Source organism: Conger conger, chromosome 8 (assembly GCF_963514075.1).
Source record: "Conger conger chromosome 8, fConCon1.1, whole genome shotgun sequence".
Lineage (NCBI taxonomy): Eukaryota > Metazoa > Chordata > Actinopteri > Anguilliformes > Congridae > Conger > Conger conger.
The window spans coordinates 47,366,800-47,391,654 of record NC_083767.1 but is presented as its reverse complement, the minus strand read 5'-3'; the positions used below and the strand labels follow the sequence as shown (position 1 = coordinate 47,391,654).

General features: G+C 43.4%; 1 protein-coding gene across 3 annotated transcripts; it reads right to left on the bottom strand.

Annotated features, from left to right (window-relative positions):
• Nucleotides 1-1,460: 1,460 nt before the first annotated feature.
• Nucleotides 1,461-10,196, bottom strand: hyal4 (hyaluronidase 4). Of its 3 annotated transcripts, none has more exons than XM_061250609.1 (4): nucleotides 10,078-10,196; nucleotides 5,499-6,490; nucleotides 4,101-4,190; nucleotides 1,461-3,372 (listed from the first exon to the last, which is right to left on the bottom strand). In XM_061250609.1, exons 2-4 carry the CDS (start codon nucleotides 6,450-6,452, stop codon nucleotides 2,977-2,979), a joined length of 1,440 nt encoding a protein of 479 aa, XP_061106593.1. In that variant the 5' UTR covers nucleotides 6,453-6,490; nucleotides 10,078-10,196; the 3' UTR covers nucleotides 1,461-2,976. The 3 variants fall into 3 exon arrangements, with proteins under 3 accessions (XP_061106593.1, XP_061106594.1, XP_061106595.1); XM_061250610.1 differs by having other exon boundaries at nucleotides 10,058-10,170; XM_061250611.1 differs by lacking the exon at nucleotides 10,078-10,196 and adding an exon at nucleotides 9,086-10,043.
• Nucleotides 10,197-24,855: the final 14,659 nt, after the last annotated feature.

Below are 24,855 nucleotides of genomic sequence, written 5' to 3'. Positions count from 1 at the left end.
TTTCAGTCCCGAGATGCAAGAGGAAGTAGGATTTGGCCTACATTAGGCCTGGGGTGTGTGGCTTCTGTTGGGCTTGCGAGAGCCAGGACATGGGAGATATAAGCAGGGCCTGAATGTCTCCCCAGAGAGAGAGGCACATGATCAAATGCATCCAATCAGTCTAAACTATGTTCTTTCTTCTGTCTTGTGTTTCTATCTACAGTTCTGGCAAGTTGGCAAAGGGGTCTTTTTTCCTGAAATCCAGTTTAAAAAGCCCCATCTTGTCTTGTAATATCATCAATATCTACATTGTTTTATCCAATTTATACCAAAATCTCTGAGCTTTAGCAGCAATATCCAGATTAAGAGCGAAGAGATCACAAAGACAGCTGAGCGTAGCATGATAATGTACAGCATGTGCCAAAGGCTGTTGTGACAACTGTAAGAAATTATTATTCATGTATTCAAAAATCCATAAAATTTCATAACCTGGAGGAATTTAAATAAATACTGAGCTGTTTTAAATTCAAAACGCAGTTGTCTCTGTCCAATAGGAAATTATAAAAGTTTTTTAAAAAACAGAATATTTTAAATAATACAAAAGAGATTGAAAATAAGGCTTGAGGAAGAAATATGTGTCACCCCATGTAAAGCACACTGCAGTAAATAGACCATTACAGATCCTTCATCCATGCGCGTCACAGCAATCAGTCTGTTTCAAAGAATAGGTTTGATTTTCAGGTGGAGTAACCTACAGTTATCATAGTATAATGGCTTCTGTACATACTTTATGTATAAAAATGAATGATTTGCAAGTTGATCTTGACAAGGATGTTTGCTGAAAGAAGTGATTTGCATAATGATTCATTGACACGTGCCTTTGTGGTAAAATTACTGAAGACCAGGAACTCTTGGTCATCCAGGGTGGAGTGTATTAGTGGGCTTAAGAGCTTACTGCTGTGGCAGAGCAACACCTGAGCTGCAACTGTGGCTGGCTTTTCAAGTTCTTCAATCCAGTTTAAATGACAGTAACAATTTGCTACCTAACTGCAGGTGTTGCCGTCAGCCATATATGCACACCATCGATCTGTGTTGAAAGAAATGTGAATGGAATGTTCATTTAAATTGTACTCGCCACCTTTCAAAGGCCTCTCCACAGACGTTTGCATGAGCAGAATAAATTTGCCCTCAAATCAAATCCAGCAGGCGCCATGGAAAGCAGGGACAAAGGTTATAGAGACTGGTGAGGCACGGAGACAGGTGGGACTACGGAGAGCAACCAGTGTTCTGTGCTCTATACATTAAATATTGAATAGTTATTTCACATAAGGCCAAGACTAGAGCACAAAGGAGGGTGGATGTTGTGGCCAGATGGTTGCAAAACAATAATGTAGCAAAAGTATGTAAAGGGAGTATGTTGTTCACTAAGTACAGGTAAGACCAAATAATGGATTCCAACAAAGGACAAGGAGACAATGAACTTCAATTATACGGTTTAATAATTTGTAGCCATGCATTTTATAAGCAGTTGAAATGTTTCATTTAGATCACTTTACTGTAAGTGCACTCTTTTCAAATGCTAGGTTTGGTCACACTTTTATCTTGTTTAAACATATCCGAGAATTGAATTGCCCTTCATAATGTTGACTTTTCTGAAGGGTGGATGATGTCAGATATTGATAATTTGTGGTGCAGTGTGTGTTCAGTTCAGTATCCTAAGCTAGCAGTCTACTGGCCTGAAATATGAGATTACTTCCAGGCGTGTGTGTATTTGTGTGCGTGTGCACCTGTGTGTGTGTCTGTATGTGCACGCAGGTGTGTCTGTGTTTGTCATTTCTTATCATTCACGGTCTGGAAAACATAGAGGAGCAGCTTAAAGGCACTATTTGCCAGATTTTTTTTCAATGATAGTTCCTGTCTTTATTCCAATGAGCTCCAATGAGCTGAACACTGACATATACAGAGAGGGGAGAAATAATATAGCACATTTAATGGTGCATATGGTTACCCCCTTCTCATTACTGATATTTGGTTAGCTTTTCAAGCAAATGCTGCATGTCTGTGTGTTTTGTGTATTGACATTGGAACGATATTATCAGTGAAAAACAGTTTTGTATAGCCTAGAAAAAGCATACTTGCTTTGGTCTCCCATGATTCTATGTGCAACAGTTGGGTAAAACTAAACACAGTTTCAACCACCTCTAGCTCAACCATCACTCAACAGATTCACAGCATATTCAAGAATAACACCGCAGACTACATTTGAGTGCTTAAAAGGCAACAATTATGTGATTAGTAGAATGATTATGCCATTTTATCTAGTGGTATTACATTCAAGCAACACAGTGCCATCATACAGTATGCAGATTACATTCCTGTTCAAGAGAAGACGGTCTGTCAATGAAAATCTCCAAACCCTACCCACAGCGCTAAGTCACACATACTATCTTAAAGGTGGTGAAAAAAAACTGGGTAGAGGTGGTCACTTTTCAGTTTGCCTCTCTGTAGTCTCTGCCACTATTAATTAAGTAACCACCCTGCACCCTCCACAATTCATTAGGATAATCGTTTCATTTTTTATTCATGTCACCAAATCATTCCAACCATGCACCTGCAGAAGTTTATCCCATTACTCATTGAAATGCATTTATTATTTGGGACGAAAAAGAAAAGCTATGCCGGCATACTCCCTGATGCATTTCTATTCATGTATCCTAATACATATTTCTCGTTTCTTTTACACATAATGTTTACACGTATTACAACTGGTAATAAAACCATACATATGCAGCATTAATCCATAATGACTGGCTCAGAATGTAGGCTACAATACAAAAATAAACTTTGCAATATAAAAACCGAAGAACATATTCAATGTTCACGAGCTTATTGCTACGTCGAGCTTATTTGCGAGGAATACCCGGACTGTTTTGGTAATGCTTTGGTAATACGATTGAACTTAAATGTGCCTTCAGTCAGAGTCTGATAGTCAGTTCATCATATTATAAAGCTCAAAATAACGAGCAAAACGGTAAACACTACGGAGTTTCCAGTCCTGACAGCGGCGTTCTCGGTCTCCTCCGGGACATCGAGGCTGTCGCAGCGCTCACCGCCATAACCTTGGTAACAGTGGCAGCGGAATCTGCTCGCCAGCAGCTGCAGCTCATGCTGCGAGTGCCAGCCTGTGACGGTGAACTCCCCGTCCCCCGAGGGCTCGATGTGGTAGCTGTTGCCGCTGAGGTGAAGGTAATGTGGCGCACGCAACTCCCTCCGCACGCACCTTCCGTTGCTTTGGCACAGGAAGTCGCTGCACACCTCGGCCGCACGCGTCACGTTGGTGATGTACTGGCCCAGTCTGCTTCCCAAGAGCGACTTCACCCTGGAGCAATTGTGCTGAACAAGAAGGTGGTACAAAGAACTTTCAATTATTTATGGTTATGGTTATATGTGCCAGTAAGTCAAAGTCAACAGTACAAAATGATTGGGTACAATTACATAAAACGTGTTTATATAATGTTTGTGTGTGTGCGTATGTGTGCTTGTACGTGTGTTTGTACATACACTCAGTGAGAACTTTATTAGGTATTTATGAAACATATTTTTTATACTTATTGGCCTATCCACTTAGAAGTTTGACATGTTTTGCATGTTCAGCGATGCTCTTCTGAGCACCTTTCTTCCCCATTCTGACATTTGCTCTGAACAATACCTGCCACATGATTGGCTGATTAAATATTTGCATTAACAAGCTGGTGTGTGTGTGCGTGCATGTGTTTTTATGTGTGTGTGCGTGTGTATGCATGTGTTTTTCTGTGTTTGTACTGTACAGTGTGTGTGTGTGTGTGTGTGTGTGTGTGTGTGCATGCATGCATGTGTGTGTGTGTGTGTGTGTGTATGTATGTGTGTTTCTGTGTTTGTACTGTACAGTGTGTATGTGTGTGTGTATGCATGTGTTTTTCTGTGTTTGTACTGTACAGTGTGTGTGTGTGTGTGTGTGCATGTGTGTGTGTATGTATGTGTGTTTCTGTGTTTGTACTGTAAGTGTATGCGTGTGTGTGTGTGTGTGTGTGTGTGTGTGTGTTTGGGAGGCAGGGGGTCAGCGTGCACACTGATGAACTCACTGAGGAGGACGTGAGGTTGAGGTCGCCCCATATCACAAAGCCAGCAGCACCCAAGGCAGCACTCTCCCCAATAGTGTGGATCAGATCCTTCTGCAAAATGATGATATACCAATGTTTTCCCCAATCCTTACATCTGTTCACAACAGCAACAACCATCCACATTAATCATTCATTTTCAAATCTGCACTATTTTCTCAGCATATAAAGAATAATACGGTGATAAATAATGTCACAAATGCTTCAATATTATCCTTTAACACCAGTCTTGGCAACTGCAATGAGGACATATATTTAGCTGTGCAATATGAAATTATTTTATTTCACCAATAGATGGTGCTCTTAAAGCCAGTTTTAAGTGGCTTTCACAAAATAACACTGAATACATTAAATGTACATATTATATGTAATTTACACTTTTACACACTATGGAATTTATGGAAGTTATGGACGTAGGCCGAAAATTAGTTCACCATAAATTTCAGCAATAATGTCATTCCCATATTTTTCATATGACCATATTGTAGAAAAAATGAGCTTATTTGAAGTTTTTCATGACTTGCTTCAGGTGATAGACATCATATACAAAGCTAAGAAAAAGTATTTGCATTTTGCAGTTGTATTATTTTTACATAATATAACTGTCTTGGATGACGAAATTGCCATAGGCGGATATATTGCTTCAGTTCATTTATCTATGTCTTGTTGCAAATTACATTCACAATTATGTATAGTGTAACTAATGTATAGTGTTACTAATTAAACATTTGAGTCTCAGATGGTAAATTCAACCTAAGAGCAGGTAAACCCCCACAGAAAGCTAGACAGATTAATTTGAGACTGGGTTATGTCATTAGCAACTGCAAACAGGCGCAAACAGTATGGTACAGTTGGCTTTGACCTTCAGGGACAGGTTGAGTGGGAGTTGGTCTGTTTTTCTTATGCTACTGTGTCCCTCTAGCTATTCGCCAGACACCTACACATTATCTGCTGTCTTCAGTGACAGATTTATTTCCCCTTTGATCGATGACAGCCAATTACAGCCATCTATCCATTTTTTGGTGAACAAAATGTTCTTTCAGGTTGTTTGATGATCAATGAGATATCTTGTCGCAGTGTCCGCAGGGCTTCTTCATAAATTAGCAAGGTGTGTTGACAGTTTAGCCAATCAATGACTTCAATTTGTCACTCCTACTGAGATACACCGAAAAACATACCCTGCTGCTCTCCGGGGCTTTGAAACGATGGCGTCAGATCGTGGGAAAAAATGCTAAAGTAAATTATGATTTCCTGTGAAATGGGCACCCTGCTCAGTATGCAAACCTACAAGATTGAATACTAAGTTAAAACACTATAAATAAAATGTTAGTGCTTTGGATGGTGTGGGATCGGAGCTCTAACCGTGCTGAGGAAGGTCAGGGCCTCGTCCCTGTAGCCCAGCCGCAGGTAGACGAACGTGGGGAGGTCAAAGTCCGTGGAGGTGAGGGAGGCGATCCTCAGCGACTCCAGCACGCGGTACTGGGAGAAGTGGAGGTTGCTGACGCTGTTGGCGTGGGACCTCCTGATGGCGATGGAGGGGAAGAGCGCCGTGCTGCTGTTCCACAGCCAGAGCAGCTCGTCATTGCGCAAGCTCTCCAGCAGGGGGCAGGAGCCTGTGTAGTTGCGCTCGTGCAGGTTGTAGTTGTGGCAGTCGGGGTAGAGGTAGAAGCCCCACAGGCCGTGCGGGCGGGTGCTGATGCCCAGCTCTAGCGTGCTCTGCATGAAGGCCATGGCGCTCCTCTCGAACCTGCGCTGGGCCAGCTCCTCCACCTGCTCCGCCGTCACGTTAACGTACGCCCGTGACACCAGCTCGCGTGACTTCCTGCGGTAGATGTCCTTCTTGTGCCAGTTGCGGCCCCACTGCGGACGCCAGTACTCCCAGTCGATGACGGCCAGCCCGCGGAAGTCCTCGGAGGGGATGTAGTGGCAGATGTCCCGGCGGGCCTTGCGCAGGTGGGATTCCAGGCTGCAGTTCTGCGGCAGGCCTCCGTTGACGGCCCTGCCCTGCTCGGTGTAGTGGGGGTAGTGGCCCAGCCGGTTGGCATAGAAGATGGTGACGTTCTGGCCCGTCCGCAGGGCCCGGGGGCTGCCGTTGATGTGGAAGAGGTTGAGGTTGGCGCTGATGTTGTACTTGCTGGTGCACAGGTCCAGGGGGGCATTCCAGGCTGCGATGAAGGGCTTTCGGCCAATCAGAGGCAGCTTGGCGGGCTTCTGGGCAAGTGTGGCATGGGTGAGGAGGATGAGCCAGGAGCAAGTCAGGGCGCAGGTGACGGGTGTGGCCTGGTGGAGTCGGGCATTCACTGGCACCCTGGGCATCCTGCCGCTTGTCTCACTGGAGGCAGCTGTCGCTCACCCTGTGGGGGGGCGGGGCAGGAAACAGCAGAGGTCAGCGGAGGACTCAGAGGTACTGTATGTCCCTTTACTGTTGGAATGCAGGTGCTACCAGGTACCTTGTCCCAGGTGGGGGGCCATGGTCTGAGAACTTGTGCTAAATATTTTGTCCTATGCCTAGGAATAATATAATAGTAATTTCGCCCGACAGTCCTGGCATGAGAAACTCCATAACTTGTTATTTTGCATGATACATCCCTAATTTGAGGCTACATAATGAATCAAGGTAGGGGGAATTGTCTGTTAAAGTCTTTGGCTTTTCCATGTGTTCAATTCCAATGAGCATAAAACACAACCACAGCAAATCCCCACACAAATACCCAGGATAAATACTGGCGTGCTCTTAGCTTATCGAGGGCAGGTTTGTACACCATTTATCTTCACCACAGAATACATTTAGGGATTATAGCATGTCGTGTAAGAATTTCATTGCTTTCCCGCCATGTACTTAGACTGTACAAGAATGTGCTATGAAGTCTTCCACAATGAAGTCTATAAATATGCTGTCAGACAGTTTCTGGAGAAGCAGAGGTAATGTGGAGGCAATGTGGAGTTTCCTTCACACCCCGAGATGGGACTGAAGCTTGGGCCAGTGTTACAAACTGCATCCTGTCCACATCACAGTAAACACAGGCAAGTGCCCTGCCCACACAAGCCTAATGATAGCCATGCGAGCCAACGGAACAACACGGCCTCTTCGCCTAAGTGGGAGAGCTGGAAGAAGCATTCGCTCAGCATGCATACGGCGTTATCTCAAACCTGCTCTGAAAAGGCTGAGTTCTCACAATCAGATTAAAGAAACCAGGCCCTTCTTTATAGGAATATTAATAATGTGCGGTGGTTTGACCATCCTGTGTCCTGTGCCAGAGTGAGACGGAGTGAAAAGAATTTCCCAGAGTAAATTTGGAAACTTCAGGGGGATCACGTTTTCCCAAGGGGATCAAGTTTCTTTGTGTTTCTTTGGATGGGGGCAATGATTTACAGACACATGGTCTTGTGTAGATGGAACTGCACCTTCAGTTATGTAACTATGGTGATGATAATAACAATGTGCAGTCCGTTCAGTCCGTAAGTATTTGGACAGTGGTACAATTCCTGTTCTTTGGATTTGAAATGAAGCAATGAATCAGACTGTCGCCTTCAATTCGAAGGTATTTACATACATTTCTGGTGCCAATGTGCTGGAGTACAGAACCAAAAGTACAGAAATTGTACCACTGTCCAAATACATTAATTCCTGCCATCCACAAATAAAGGCAAAAAAAAGTAGAATTCCACTTGGAATTCCAGGAATAATGAAAGCAATTGGCATGGACTCTGTACTTAATGCGCGGTCAGGAAGAGCAGAGATAAGCCCCTTCCTATGAAAAGAGCCCCCAGTTCACCCACGGTGCTCACAAACAGCACCAGAGGCAGTGTAACTGATGAAGTGCTATTGCATACTCTGCCTTGTCATGAAGCCCTGGGGGTGGGTGTCCCCTCTCCCCTGACATCTCATATGAGCATAATTCCCCACACAAAGCTGTGTGTTTCTACACAGGGGGCGACACAAGGGGGTGGAGTGGCATCCTGATTCATGCTGTTGCCCCTGTCTGTTTTCCCACTCTCCAGCGCTGTCAACAGTCAGGGTTTCAGGAAAAAAACCTAATGTGAGTTTATATGAATGGGAGCAGATGGCTCCTTGTTTATGTAATTCTATGTGCTCATTATAAAGGTCTTAAATGCCGAGGAAGCCGATACAAATTAAAGACAAATTACTGTACTTCGCTGTAATTTCCCTTTTCATTTTGACTAATAAAACATGATGCTTGACTAAAGCTGCAAAACAAACAAACAAACAAGAATGAAGACTAGCCCAATTTAACGTAGCATTTCTCTTTGATTTTTCTTGCTTTTATTATACTTCAGGAAAGATCTTATGCAAGCCAAGTTGTGCTGAAATACAATGTGATCTTAAATTATATACAAATTTTAATTCATGTTTCTTTGCTTTCAGGATGCATGACATTACTGAGCAAAGTTGAGATGTTTCAGTTAGCATATTTATCTCATGAAGCCACAAGATGGCGCTATTTCAAACCAGTCAAGGATCACAACAGTGTTTGTGTATCATGTGCTCCACTATGAAAGTATGTAAAGCCTGGAACTATCAATGACTGATTTTCAGCATTCATCTGGTTTCCCAAACCCACAACTCCCATCAGAGGAAATTATGAGAGGAGCCATGGTTTTTTCTGGAAGAGGAATTGTAGCCAGCGCCAATCAGTGCCCACCCTCCCTATTCCCATCCCCCATATCCAGTAAAACACAAAACCCTGATTTCAGTCTGGTGGACAGCAATTTTGTATTTATCTCCCACACAATTCATATCCAGCCTCTTTATAATTCATCCATTTACTCCAAATTTGTTTGCTCCTAGACTGCCCTTCTACTGCCCTTGGTAGGAGTATTGTCTTTACCCAGTCATTTTGATGATTAAAATCACTCTCTGGCCCCAAGAAGAATCCAAGACTGTAAGTGGTACACTTTTGAGCTTTGTTTTTAGCTTTGATCACTACCTTTAGAGATTTCTTCTTCTTTTACTTGCACGGCATCACAGAGGTGGTAGTCACTGAAATGAATGTGTGCAAAAATGATTCTATAATAATTAGAATGAAGAATGAACATGGTTTTACTAAGGTATTATAATTATTATTATTAATAATTTTCTAGAGGTTGTAGTAGTAGTATGGAATTAATCATAGCTTGATGATGCAGTCGATGAAATATGATGAAATTGAGTGCACACACACACACGCAAATTTCGCTGATATGAACCTCAGCCATCAGACAGCAACCTACTATCTGACAACATCAGAAGAGCACAGTATGTGTGGGAGCCTACCTCCATTCAAACCTTCAAACCTTGAGTATGGAGTCTGACTCTGTCTCGCTGTAGTCTCCAGTCCGTGAGCAGAGTGGTTCAGTAATCATTCCTTACCACTTTGGTTTGAGGTTACAGTAAAGGGTTGAGTGTCTCCCAGCCCCATGCCTTTTTATCAGCACTTTAATGTATTTATAAAAGTGTTCTCTAAACAAAAGAGACACTTTATTGGATGTTTTCATTGGAGTTGGATTTAATTGGAAAAGTCTATTAAATGCCGCAAACCCAGACAAACTCTGACTGAACATAATGATTCCTAGAAGCAGCTGCAACAATAATGGTTTGCAAGTAAAATATAATACTTGTTTTTGTTGTTGTAATAGTTAGTAGTATTAGCTTGTGAGTAACCCAGCACAACCTTGTAGAAGACACACCCCTTTCCACTGCAGGACTGCAAAACATTCACAGAGACAAAGTGTCTAATTACTCCCTGCAAAGCAGTGTTTTAAAAATACCTGCATTATATAACCCTTTGCCTGGCATACTTCCTAGCATATCTTCAATGTTTCATCACTTTCTTTATCATGACTTATTTACAACCAGAGATTTTAGGACGGTCCTGCTGCTGCTGCTTCAGTGCCCTGTCCTGTGGAGGTCTGCAGCTCACCAGGGGTATGGCGCACTCACCCATGGGCCCCGCAGTGCCTGGTCGCTCCGCGAGACGCATTCCTGAGGATGGAAGGCGTGCAGTCAGCTCCCCAACATGTTTCTTCCAGCGGTGACTGGTGTGTGCAACCCAAACCACCCCAAACCCTTTTATACTGGAGGGAGGGAGAGAGAGAAGAATTGAGTGAAGGAGCGTTTCCTGAGGGGGAGGAGTAGCCACCACGAGGACTTCCACCACAACACGGCGACTAGAGCGGGAGGAGGAGGGAGATCCCGGCTGAATCCCACTGACTGCACGTCACTGCTTCGACGTCTGATCCGTCCGAGCGTCCCGATGCATTCCTGCCCGTGTCAATCAGCGTTAGCATGCGCGAGGGGCCCGGGCGGGCCTCCGTCTGTCTGGTACCGTGCGTTTGAGGGCCGGGCCGAGCGCGTCGTAACCCTGGGAGCCGCAGATTGTTGTCTGTGGTCGAGCTGTCGCATGGGTGGGACACTATCCATACACATGGGGAAAGCAAAAAATGCAAGCGTCTGTCACAGGCTGTTTTTTTTCGGCTGACTCTGGGTTCCTCTGCATTCCTCTGTGGTCGTGTCTCTTACAGCCGTCAGGTGGGTTAGGTTTTTTTATCGCTGGTATCTCACACCATCCGGCCTCACTCATAGACATGCTCATGGTAAGCCGCATCCCCTTACTGCATTAGCTGTCTAAGATCTTCAGAACTTTATTGTGTTACTATGTGAAACTTGCTTTCATTATAGTAAAATTGTCTGCAGATTTTTTTATTAACCCTGTGACACGACTGTATTGCTCTAAATAGGCACACTTAAAAAAGCTGCAAGATTAGTGGGTAATTTACTTTCTGAAATCCTATTATAAATTGTTCTGACAGTCAGTCAATATTGTAAAGCCTGTTTGGAATATTTCTCTGAAGGTACAAGCTCTATTAATTCTGTGACCTGCCACAGTGTAGCTGTACAGAGCTTCAGATTACACGTTCTTGTGAATCACGACTTAAGCAGCTTATGTTATTGAAAAGTCAGGTGTTCTTCTGTAGAGGGATGAACACTAATTCCTTCACTAACAATGATCTGTGAGTGTAGATATCTATCCCTCTTGTTAATATCCTTTTGTCTTTCCACTTGAGCGTGTGAGATGATTAAAATAACATTCATATACTATAACTGTAAGGTATTATGCTCTGGAGGGAGAAGTAGCCGAACTGGGGGAAAACATGATCCAGTGTGTGGACAGACTGACTGAAGGGAGACTCCTCAGAGGGCTGGTGCATTTTGTGTGAACTTAAACGATCACAATAATTAAGACTCTTCCTATAGAGAGCAATCAGATCTCTCTCCCCTCATCCTGTCCCTCCCCTGAAACCACCGCAGTCCTTCAAATTCTGGAGTAATCAGATTTAAAGAGTGCCAGTCACGCACTTGCCCACGGTTTAATATTCTAACCTTTCAGGCTGTTTTCCTGCAGGGTGTGGTGCTCATGTGCTTTCAGTTCACTGCTCTTGGCCTGCAGGAAGGCTTTGCAGAAGGCTTTGCATCTACTACATCATCGTTTCTTACCTGACACTACACTGCAAAATAACTGTCTTTTCTAGTGTTTTAGTCTTGACTTAAAATCAAATCTTTTCTCTCAAAATGATTAGCTTGTTTTAAGTTACTGTTTGTTTAACAGGTGAAATTGTCTTACCCCATTGACAAATCTTGAAATTTGTAAAACTGTCTCACCTCATTGCCAATATTTTTGTCAAAACAAGGTAAATGTGAGGTAAATATAAGACTGAAATATCGTGTACCTTGCATCCCTTTGTTCAAACTGTTGCTCCTGGCCTTCAGTATTGCTACTGTTAGCACTATTTCTCAGCTACACGACTACTCTTTTAAATGGATTGACTGCTCCTGAGCTGCACTCCAACTCCAACTGCTCTTCCATTAACACAACATACTGGCAAGAACATTCAGCCCAACAATGGGCTCCATGTTTTATAATTTTTTCCTAACACTAGAGTATACCTAACACTTAGTTTACCTAAAAACTAGGTAGTATCTACAATATGGTCTTGAAAATTCCCAGAGTTTCCGTCTCCGTAACATGACCTGGTAAGCTATTCCACACAGTGACCACTCTCTCTGTGAAAGAATACTTCCCAATATCTGCAGATATATCTTTTGTTAACTTCAATTTGTGCTGCCTTGTTCTGCTAGTGGAGCATACGCATTCAAATGCTGTTCAGAGTATAGCAACTTGCTTTTACTATAACTCAGCTATTCACATTAGTTTAACTGCTCCTGTTCTGCTTCTGCAGCCTTGTAGTTCAATCTAAAGCGGTGCTCCTCTTCTCAAAAACACTGTGCTGCATGTCCCCTGTCAGAGAAACAAAGAGACAGACAGGTAATTAACTGCAGATGTTGGAGCAGTCATGTTCTGACTGGCAAAACAGTCTTTAGGAGCTGGAAGAGTGTCAGGCACTGGCAAGGGCGAAGGAATCTGAGTGAAAGGGGAAAAACCACTCACGCAACTATTGGATGTAACTGGTTAGCTGTCACTATAAACATACTGTGCTAACAGTTACGGTAACAGGGTATAATGTTTACACTTGTCATCACCAATCATTTTACTCATTGGTTGAGACAACAGCATGGAAACAAGGAATTATGTACACAAAGAGAGGGAGTGGAGATTCTGTCTATTCATTTTCTACCCTGGCTTCTCCTTTCCTCTCCTCTGCCTCTTAGAAACATCTGGCAGCTTCCATCATCTGGAGGTGGGGAGCCTCTCAAGAAAAGTTGAAACAAGGATTGCGTTACAGTGGGGTTAGGTCGTCTACCGCCCCGGAGACCTACCCCAATGCTGGCCAAAACCTGAAGCAAACAGTGTGCTGAAGAAAAGGCCCTGCAGGCTGGGCCATGTGCCATTCCCCCTCCACCACAAAACCCCTCATTTGGCCAGGAATGTGCTGACCAGGAGTCTCCTTGGTCTGTGCACCGACACAAGAGACTATGAAAGCCATGCTATGCTATGCTATGTTATGCCATACAGTGGATATTATATCTGATCTGTGGGTTCGGGGGAGCCTCAAGTGCACCAAACCGCCCATGTCCTATTGGATACAGATGTACAGACGCCATAGAGTTGGCGACCGGTTTGACAGACAGCCCTCTCCCCAATAGGACCCGGTCATATGCAGCCATTATGGGAGACAAGCTCCTTCTCCTAGACGGTAAATGGAGGGGATTCGCACCAGCACAAGCGATTTCGGAAAACCGCATTCCCAAAGCCGGAGCGCATGGCTAGTCCCTCCTCAAAGATGAAACCCTCCGCTGATTATGCCGACCCCTGTGGTTCTGGAAGAATTCCTGCTTCCTGGATAAGGAACATTCCCATCGCTTGGCATAAACAGACACTGTTCTCTGACAAGACTTCACAGCACAGAGCAGTGTAGGTGGTAGGTCTTCCCACACCCACCCCACTAAAAAATAAAAAATAAAAGAGACTCACTTTTGTCTGGCCTCTTGTGGGACATTACATCATTGTTGTCAGAGGCTTCAGACAGAGGCTCATCAGAACGTTCCTGAGCACAATGCACCCTGTAATTATACCACAGACACAGGAAGTATGGGCGTTGGATGCTAAGGGACATCGTGTCACCCTTTCTCCAGGGACATCTGAAGGCAGAGTCCAGCGAGGGATGAAGTGACATTGCATGACATTATTTATTTTGTTTAGTACATGACCTAAATAAATCTAAATCTACATTAACAGGGTTACTGTTATGTGGCTGGATAATTACTGATGAAATTCAGGCTATGTACCATCTACACTATGCAAGTATAACTCCTCTGCTTCACTGTGAGTTTAACCTGCAACTTTCTGGTTGTTCGTTACTGCCAACAAAAAATACACTCTCTCTCAAAGCCTTTCCAGCCTGTGTAATTGTCATTCTATGTTTTCACTCGGCCAAGTGGACTACAGCAACCTGAGTCAGATTGAAGTTAGTTGAAGGTCAGAAGGTCAGAGTTCAAACTGAGACCACAAGGTCCCCAGTTCCAAGAATGATAGCACCTTTGCACAGGGCTCTCAAGTTCAGAGTGAGATTTTGGCGGCGGCGGGGGTGGGGGTTTGGTTGTGGTGGGGACGGGGGTCTGATCTGATAAATGACACACAAATTCGTACAAATAAAAATATTTATTTAATTCAACATTTCTTAGTGCAGGTGTGTGTGTGTGTGTGAGAGAGCGAGATAATGGTTAGTGTAGTTTATTGTAGGTGTTGGTGGCAGGTTTTGAGGCCTTCAGTACGGGGGTTGGTGGCTCCCATTTGAAACACAGTGGTTCCAGGCCAGCCATTTTAACTGTCATTATGGACGACAGAGTTCCGTCCAGTGCCAAGCTGTTTCTAGTTTTGGTCTTGTTTAATCCTACCATGGAGAAAACCCGCTCAGCGTCTGCATTCGAATGAGGGAGCTATCTTAGAAAGCCTCCCAAACTGGCTCAAACCGGTCACCTTTGAAAAAAGGAACCAAGGGCCTCTATTACTCAAATGCTTTGCTTTTATTATTTCAATAAATTATGTGTATGTCATGTGGTGCCAAACATTTCGTACCTTGCTCTTGGTTGAGGACATACTCCCCCAAAACTCCTCAACATTAACGGTGGCGGGATCTTGGGGCATGGGAAAAGGAAAAAACCTGACGAGCAGCTGATTCAACATGTGTAATCGGCGCAAAAACTACCGCCGACCACGTACGACGGCCGAAATCGCATGTGTGTCAGGGTCATAATAGCCAAAGCAGACCAAACATAGCCTAGACTGTATTTTCATGATCACAATTGAAAATACAGTATAGCCAACAGTAGGTCTATATCCCGAGAATGACATACAATGAAAGTGTCACTCATCAGCCTATCACAGAGCGAGGTGAATGCAAGCAAGCTCGTGCGTAAGCCATCAAGCAAAGCGGAGCTTTTATCTCATCTTAAGTTGGTAATGTCCTTCCTAGAAGTTGGTCTCAACTGCTTTGTCAATTACTTAAAAAAAAAAACTAAAAACGTTTAGTGCAATTTAGAAGTACTCTTAGTGGTAGCCTAAGAGAAAAGCTTTGTGAATAATGGGTCCTGAACTAAGACTAAAAATCAAGTGTCAGAATATCTCTGAAATTAGCAGGGATTCAACTGGCTAGCTAGGCTAACTGTTAGCTAACATTACTGATTAACAGCTGCCTGGACACAATATTCCCCAGCAATGGAAGTCAAATGATGAGATGACTAACTGTACTCATTGGATATGGTTTTCTCCCACGTTGATCAGTCTGTAGCTACTTCGGCGAGAAGTGAATCAATGTGACAGCTGTCCTCTCTTCTGTAGCTGCTTCAGCAAGCATCTGAATCAATGCGTCAATTGACGTCTTCTGTAGCTGCTTCAGCAAGCATCTGAATCAATGCGTCAATTGACGTCTTCTGTAGCTACTTCAGCGAGCGCGTGAATCAATGTGTCATTGTCGTCGTTGGAATCAGAATATAACGTTGACGTAGCGGGAATATCTAAATCTTACCCTGATACAGCAATGCTATTTTTTGATTGCCTGTTCGGTAGCTATATTCTTATTATTTGATTAGCTGGTGCGTGGCAGGCGCCTTCTGAACTCTACGGGGAACCCACTTGATTCCTACCTGTTCCTACCTGTTCCTACCTGGCGCAACTTGGTGGGCGTTATCCTGGTAATTTCTCTGTGTGAGAAATACAAGGTGTGGCGTGTGAGCGTGTGAATGGGTTGAAATGCGTGTGTCTCACGCCCAATGCGTGAGACTTGAGAGTTGCTCAGCTGCATGAAACAAACACACTACAAATTGTAGTGCATGCCTAACTGCCAGTCACATTGGTCAGGCTGTGATGATACTTCTGCCTCAGCAATATCATGAGCGACTCACCAACAATAAATGGACAAACCTCATAGGTTCAATTACTCCCTGCATTGCAAGCATTGTTATTTATTGAATCTATTCTTCCCTTCATCCTGAGCGAAAAGAGACACTAATCCACCATAAAACCAATGGGCTCAAAGCCACCCAAACATACATGCTGACCCCGTCTCATGGAACATTAGAAGGCACGAACCAGAGGAAAAAAGCTCTCATCTTCAGTCGATCCAGGGCTGGGAAAGGGGGCTATTAGTGGGGGCAGAGGCAACACTGTTCCAGCAAGATCACATGCATTTGTTTAACATCAGCAATAGAGTACCCAGGGGACCTCTGGTCAAGTGAACCACCATCCTAACCTCATGTGGAGAGCGCATCCAAGTTTGGTTTCAGTGTGGCATGCTTAGTCATTTAGCAAGACTTTCTCTTTCTCTCTCGCGCGCGTTCTCTTCCACCTCTCACTGTGTGCCAAGACCCTACGCAATTCTACCCAGATCCTCTGAAATGCTTGTGTGATTTTTATTTTTTTTTCATAATCAGACTGTTTACATTGCAGATTGTAGAGTGGCAATAAGCTCCATTCCCTGCAATGTATTGCAGATGAACAAAGTAAGACTGGATCCTTGCGTTTTCTCCGTCCATTAGTCGTCTCTGTGTGGGGGGGGGGGGGTGAGACAGGACGGCACCGGAACATATCTGTGTTATTGGCCCGGTTTCTCCAACTGGAGCAATGCTAGCTGGTTCCCTGGGCCTGTTTGCTTGTTTATGGTCTGTGATGTGGCGTGGGTTTTCTACAGAGACAGTGGTAACCACAGTGGAAGAAGGCCAAGACTTATTCAGTCACCTCAGATCCCCCTTCCTGCCCTACACAGAGTCCCAGGAGGGAATATGTTATGATTATATATGAAAACTGGAAAACAATACAATTCAGAGCAGTTATGCACTAGAGCCCTGTTAAGATGTTTAATGCATTTGTTTGTTTGTCATAATTCAATGCTACCACACATTCACATTCACCGAGTGAGCACCCTATTAAACCTGTACACCAGCTTGTAAATGCCTATATTTAATGAGCCAATCATGTGGCAGCAACTAAAAGCATAAAAGCATGCAGACCTGGTCCAGACGTTCAGCTGTTTTTCAGGCCAAAGGTCAGAATAGGGAAGAACTGTGATCTGAGTACCTTTGTCACTGCGGGCACACACATGTTGTTAATGAGAGAGGAGAAGGGAGACTGGTCAAAGCTGACAGGAAGGTGATAGCAATGCAAATAACCACACATTACAACAGTGGTATGCAGAAGAGCATGTCTGAATACACGACGCATCAAACCTGGATAGGCTACAGCAGCAGAAGACCTATAAGACAACAACAACAAAAAAAGTCTAATAAATACATAATAAAGTGCTTAGTGAGTGTGTAATTCAATACTAAATGACTGGTGTCTTTGCATTTTAAGTAGCCAAACAAATCTGAAGAAAATGTTCCCCCTAAACTGAAGGACCCGTATAATAGCAGTGATGATGATGGCAATGTGTTAGTTTTCATTACTAAATGCTTTTTGCTGAAGTAGAAAGCAAATGACAGAGTTTCAGTCTGCTGAAGTCAACTATAGACTGAGAAGGTAACAATTAGCAGAAGGAGTTTGAGATGTGCTGCTTGAAGTTTTCTGCAAGTGTGTGTGCGCATGTGTGTGAGTGTGTGTGAGTGAGTTTCTGTTGCATACAATGAACCATATAATTGGTCTACAGCTGTTGCTGAACTCAAACTAGCTGTTTTCTTCAGAATAACAGTCATTTTGTCTTTTCCACTCCCTGTTATGTTATTTAATAGGGAAAAGCCCATGTGCTGGGGCCCAAATATTTTTACTAAAGCAAAAGAAATTATCTCTACTTACAGGGATCACTATTACAATGTTTTTGTAATGCTTCAACATTCTGATAACTTTGTTGCAACATTATATGAACATTGTGAATATAGGCTCGATGTTCACTGGAAGAAGTCATGTTTAAGGCTTGCTTTCGACTGGCAAAACATTTATTTCAAAATTATTTCAGGTCATTGTAAAATTGTACGGCGTCATTGTACTTGCTTTATCTTAAATTAAAAGCAAATGTTTCTGATTCCCCTGATGAGCTATTTTCTACTTTTAATGCACATGTAAAATTAGGCTTTAATTAGTCTCCCTGTTTTTTTTTTGGGCTCAGTCTGTCAAAATGTAGGTAATCACAAGTAATGGAATATGGAGCAGCATTCAGAACACTCCAAAGATCACAGCCTCATTGCTTTGAGTATATGTCAATGTTTCTTAGTACACCTTAGAGAACTATAGAACTGTAAGTGATCCAGAGTTGCAATGAGCTCACATTGCAGAGTCATATTCACTGACCTGTACAGAAAATGGATCAACTGATATAATGTACACAGAGAATAGGTTAAACCATCCAGGTGACTTGAGACAACTGGAGTAGTCTGCACATGTGTGTATGTTTTCTGACAAGTGCTAGCAATCCAGTAGTATTTTGTAGCCTGAAATGTGGAAAATGGCATTGAGAGAAGTAAGATTCTGGGGATTGTGATTAGCGTTGCTAGGTGTTTATGGACTCAAAATAATGTGTATATAAGTTACTGGGAATGTTTACCCAACCACCCCCCCCCACCCCAGCCCCCCAGTTCAAATGAAGGCGCCACAGGACAATATTTTGCTCCAGGGAGAAACCACAGAAATGCAGGAAAAACAGCTCCAGTTCAAATAAAAAAATATATAAAAAAAACAGCGTGACCCACAGCAGGAAAGCCAGTGTATGGGAAACAAAAAGGAAGACAATCGGCCTGTCTGTCCCTCAATCCTCAATCCCATCTGCCCCCTCTCTGCCCTCCTAGAACATTGCATCAATGCAAACAGGCAATATTTTGCCAAAATAGAAAATGTCTATAAAGTTTATTTTTCTAGAATAGGAAGGAAGTGTAGGCCCAGCTGGGACTTCCTGATGATGTCATCAGTATTGGCTGGCCATGTAAGGACATGGATACCAAAAAAGCTTAAACCTACTCACAGTTTCAATATCAGTCCTATCAATATAGAGATGAGTGTGAGATATTTTCATAGAGTCTACAGTTATCTCCTTTGACTTCCAGTAGCTGGCTAGTTTTCTCAGTTTTAACAGCACCAAGCTGTTAAATGTGCACTTTGCGTCTGTAGGCAGACTTGTCATTGTCCCTAATGAGTCCACTAACACTGTGGTGTCATCTGTGAATTTTACAGTGCAGTTAATGCCATGTTTAGCAGCATAGTGATAACCCATAAGTCATGGTCTTAGGTAAATAAAGAAGAGAGCTGTGAACTTAAAACACAGCCTTGTGGTGAGAGGCGACGACATGGCTGCCAATTTGCAGCACCTGAATCCTCTTAGACAGACAATCCCAAATCCATTTACAGATAGAAGGATCTGGAAATAGATTTTTCTCAGACTAGAACCTGAATTTTGTCAACATTTGCCCTCAAGACTGACTCGTGTTATTTATCATCACAAAGTTTGACAATTATTTGCTTAAAAAAATTGAAATGCCACACCTTAATATATATCTGACATCTACTGTGCAGTATATTGCATGTCATGTAATATTTAATCATTAATTTACTTGCACTACTCAACAATTAATTTATGTTACATTACATACATTATGTTTCTCAACTCCTGCTCTGCCACCGCCCTACAACCTGTGCCCTTGACCCTATCCCCTCTTCTCTTCTCCAAACTATCACACCTGACATTCTCCCATTTGTCACCTCCCTTGTCAACTCCTCCCTGTCTTCCGGCTGTTTTCCGGCATCCTCCAAGAGGGCCCACATCACTCCGCTGCTAAAAAAGCCTACTCTGGATCCCTCCATCATCCAGAACTACCGCCTGGTATCTCTTCTTCCTTTCCTTTCAAAAACTATAGAACGAGCCGCTTCTACTCAACTTTCTTCATTCTTTTCTAACAACAACCTGCTAGACCCCCATCAGTCTGGCTTCAGATCAGGCCACTTGACAGAGACTGCGCTCCTCTCCGTCAGTGAGTCACTCCATGCCGCACGAGCAGCCTCCCTCTCCTCTGTCCTCATTCTTCTAGATCTCTCTGCTGCCTTTGACACTGTGGATCAGTCCATCCTCCTGTCTGCCCTGTCAGCAACGGGCATCTGTGGCACAGCCCTGGACTGAACTGAGTCCTACCTCTCTGGTCGCTCCTTCCAGGTTGCCTGGGCTGGTTCGGTATCGACACCTCAGCCCCTCGCCACAGGAGTTCCCCAGGGCTCAGTCCTAGGCCCGCTTCTTTTTTCTCTTTACACTCGCTCCCTTGGCCCTGTGATCACTGCACATGGGCTATCCTACCACTGCTACGCGGACGATACCCAACTCTTTGTCTCGTTCCCGCCGTCTGATACGCAGGTTTCAGCCCGTATCTCTGCTTGCCTGAGGGACATCCAGAGCTGGATGGACAACCACCATCTAAAGCTCAACCCAGGCAAGACTGAAATGATATTCATCCCTGCTAAAACCTCTCCCCATCTGGATCTCTCCATTTCCCTCGGGGATACCACACTCACGCCGTCACCCAGTGCAAGGAACCTCGGCGTGGTGATGGACAGCAGACTGTCCCTCTCCGAGAACATTGTGGCGGTGACCCGGTCATGCAGGTTCTTCCTATACAACATACGGGGAATCCGCCCCTTTCTCACCCCCTACTCGACCCAGCTCCTGGTCCAAGCGATGGTTCTGTCCCGTCTGGACTACTGCAATTCCCTCTTGGCTGGCCTCCCAGCGTCTGCCATCAGACCCCTCCAACTCATCCAGAATGCAGCAGCTCGTCTGGTCTTCAACCTTCCCAAATACTCACACATCACCCCCCTGCTTACTTCCCTCCACTGGCTGCCTGTCATGGCTCGCATCAAATTCAAAACATTGGTGCTAGCCTTCCAAGCAGTTAAAGGGTCTTCCCCAGCTTATCTACAAAAAATCATCAGATCCTACACCCCTGCCAGACCTCTTCGTTTAGCCTCCACAGGCCGCTTGGCACCTCCTCCTCTCCGAACCTCCACATCACGCTCACGAGTACTGTCTGTTCTGGCTCCACGGTGGTGGAACAAACTCCCCGTTGAGGTCAGAACTGTAGAATCTCTCCCCACCTTCAAGCGCAAGCTGAAGACACACCTCTTCAAGCAGCACCTCTCCCCATCCCTCCCTACCTCCCTGTGAACCTTAATTGTTGTCTCTGTGACTTGCTTTGTGTATCTGTATTTTTAGTTGGCTAGGTAAGCAGTGTTTGGATAGTTAACTTTGGTCATTTTTGCTCTGTTTCTTTGTTTCTTTGTTCTCCAAAAAAAAAAAAAAGGGCCCTCGTCCTTGCTTGGTGCAATTGAGCCAACCATGAGGAACAGAAGGTGGGGTAGCACTTTTTGAGAGTATGCCATAGACTCCAATGCACCAGACAAGCTCAGTAAAACATACAAAAGTATTTGAATAGAAAATAATTGGGTATGTGACCCAAGTCTGATATGGAGTGAAACTCAATAATGGATGCACATTCTTTATGCTGTATTCGATCAGTTCATAGGGCCTGTGCTCTGTTTGTCATTTGAAGTTGGAGGATATCAAGAATAAACGGCAATGAAAAGTGAAAACTCCCCATTGTCTGACATGACATGACCCTGCATCCCTTATCAATGTACAAACATTGCAATTAAGCTGCTTTCAAGACCAAAAATTACTTAGGGAGAGACGGCTAACTTATTCAACCACACACTAATGAAGGAAATACAAGAGTAATCATCTTATATTTTGAACCATGGTCAATAACAAATGAACCTTTGAAAGTATTTTCAAAAAGAAAATAATTGCCCTTTTTGATGTGAAAGAACATTCCCTGCTCCTTGAAAGAGCTAATGATGCAAGTTGAGTTTCCTGGTGAAATACAATCATCTCCTCACAATGCCGAATGCCCCACAGCACAGTACCTGTGAAACAGTGGATGGAGAGAGACAATGCAATTGCTTCACCAAACCTACCATTATGTGGCGACTACGTGAGGGAACCCAAATTGGTAGCTTGCCGGGGGGGTAGGTGAGCAATGCATTATGGATGAGATTCCATGACATCAGTCTTGTGTTGCCTTGAGCGCAACCTGGTCCGTCCTCTTTTTGCTTCCCCGTGCAAAAAAAATGTGTTTGCGAAATCCGGTTTGTTTATGCTCTAAATCACACAGAAATGATCATACACTTCAGAAAACAAAGCTGTTTGCAACTTTTTGGAGGCTTTCATGCCGACAAACTGTTTTCTTTGCAAGCTGCTCGTTGCCTTCAATTAACCTATTTGAAGAATCAACAGGCCTGATGATCAGAGTTTGTTTAGACTCATTCACATTCAGATCCTTTTGAAATACTTGAGTAGGCAAGTCAAACTCTTAATTTCCACAGTTATTCTCTGGCAAAATGTGAGTTTTCTTTCAGGTGTTAATGATCATTTTTGATCATTCTAAATGATTATACATACTCACACCAATATACACTCATGCATACACTAATGCACACATTTACACACAAGTACGCACACTCCATTCAGTCTTTAACTACTAGCTTTCCCTATTAATGAACAATTCCAAAGAATTCCCTTTGATGTATCCCATATGGAATGGGAATAATGTGCAGAGCTCAAATGTTTTTCACACAGTCCGTGAGTGTCTAACCCATGTCCTTCCAGCAGGTGTGCTTGTGTTGGATGGGGCCCTCCTCAACCCAGTGAACCTCAGACCCCCTTTAATATGTGTATACATTACCAAGGGCCGATACAGGATCTGTCGACCTCGCAGAAACGCACGGCTGGCTGTGAGCTGTGCATCCGGTTGCCATGACCGATCTCAGACAACTTCCAGCTCTGCTTTCCCACTCCCGCTCTAATCAGTTCAACATCAATAAATGAAACCAAGCTAAATAAATGCTTTAATCTGCCACAACTGATCAGCTTACACATGCGTATACGACATGAAATACCTTCATGGGGTTGTGACGGTCTGGTTTCTGCAGTAAGCTTAAGTCTGCAGATGTGAAACTGATGGCTGCGATTCATTTTCAAGTAAATGGCGGTGGAAAAAGATACAAACTAAACTAAGCAGAGGTGTGTCAAGCATATCAAATATACAGTCAGCATTTTTCCGCAAAAAAGAATTTCAATAAAGAATGACAAATGTGCTGACTGTGAATGGAAGAACATGCATATACAGAACATGCAGCTGCTTAGTAAGTCTGAACTGCTTTTTTTATATAAATAAATAGTTGCAGTTAATTACCATGTTGAATCATAGGACTCATGTAAGGCCATAATAGCACCACATTAGGTGTAGCGTACACTACATTTGCTGAACACTTAAGTAGTGCACTAGCCTACTTTTGCTTCGCTAGAACTGAGACTCCATTCCAAATTGTTGACACCGTAATTTGTCCTCAATTTAGGGGATAAGGAACGATTTGGGTCGGTGCAAGCAGCCTGCTCGTTATGTGTGCGCAGACCACAGTCCTCCCCCCCTCTCTCTCATCCATTACTCTTCCACTCCTTCATTATGACTGTAAAAACACTCCCCCCCCTCTCCCCACACTCCTCAGTGGTGATTACCATTGAGCTGTTGCACACACTCTCATTACCGCGGTCTTAATATACCCAGCTTCTCCCCAGATAGAGTCACTCCGTACATCAGATTTTGTTTTCTCCTTCAGCGGGGCCACGGCCTGTGCAAGGTGTCATAACAGTCTCCCAACAAATCACGCTGAGAAATTATTATAATTAAAGTGTGTGTGTGTGTGTGTGTGTGTGTTGTGTGCGTGTGTGTGTGTATGTGTGTGTGTCTGTTGGGACTGAAACAAAGAGCTTGTTAGGATCAGCGATGACAAAGCCAGTCAACATGGTGTTCTTCTGTTCTTTATATATAATACATTTAACATTATTACTTGTGTATGTAATGTTTGCTTGACCTGCTTGACTTTATGACTGAAATCTGAGGGCACACAGTTTGGAATATTGCTTGGAGGAATGTGCTTATGCGAGCGCTACTCACGGTACATTTGGCTTTCTCATTTATTAAAAACCCATTGTAAGGTCTGTCAGACTAATATGCAACACTTTTTAGAATTTATAGACCAAAAAACATCAAACTTAAACCAGTTTAAGCACATGCATGTGCAAATTGGTTGGTGACATCATCAGACAGCACAGGACCAATTTGGGTTCAGAACACATATGGATATGTTAACATTTGTTAACATTATGTACCATGTGCTACTGTAGGTGGCAGTAGTTAAAAGTTCCATATGTTATGGAGTTAAACCTCTTCTTGAAAGAAAGAACACCAAAAATGTATTTTTTGCTGTTATTTAATTAATCATCAATCTACAGTGTTTTCAGAGTTGGTAAAATGCTTTATAGCTTTAAAAAAAATGTAAGGATGGTAGTAAAATAGATAAACATAAAAAACAATTTAAATTGTCCATATAATGTCTGTTGAGGTAACCAAAGTCTTCTGTCAGGTTCCTTTCAAGTTGTCCACCTGTCACCTAATGGGATTAATTATCAGAAATAGCCTAGCATGGACAAGGTTTTCCCGGTAGTAAACTTGATTCACAGTGCCTGTTCTGAGTTAACAATAGCTACCAAGCATTTGGAGATGTGTATGCTAATTTTGTAGTATGAAGGAACTCTTTAAAAATTCTACAGTCAAGAAGTGCCCTTTAGCTGAATGATATGGGTCTCATGACTACTATAATGCCTCATTGGACTCTACAGTATAATGCCAGACATGGTTTGCCCTTTGACTCCTCTGTGCGCTGCCACGTACCCCGCC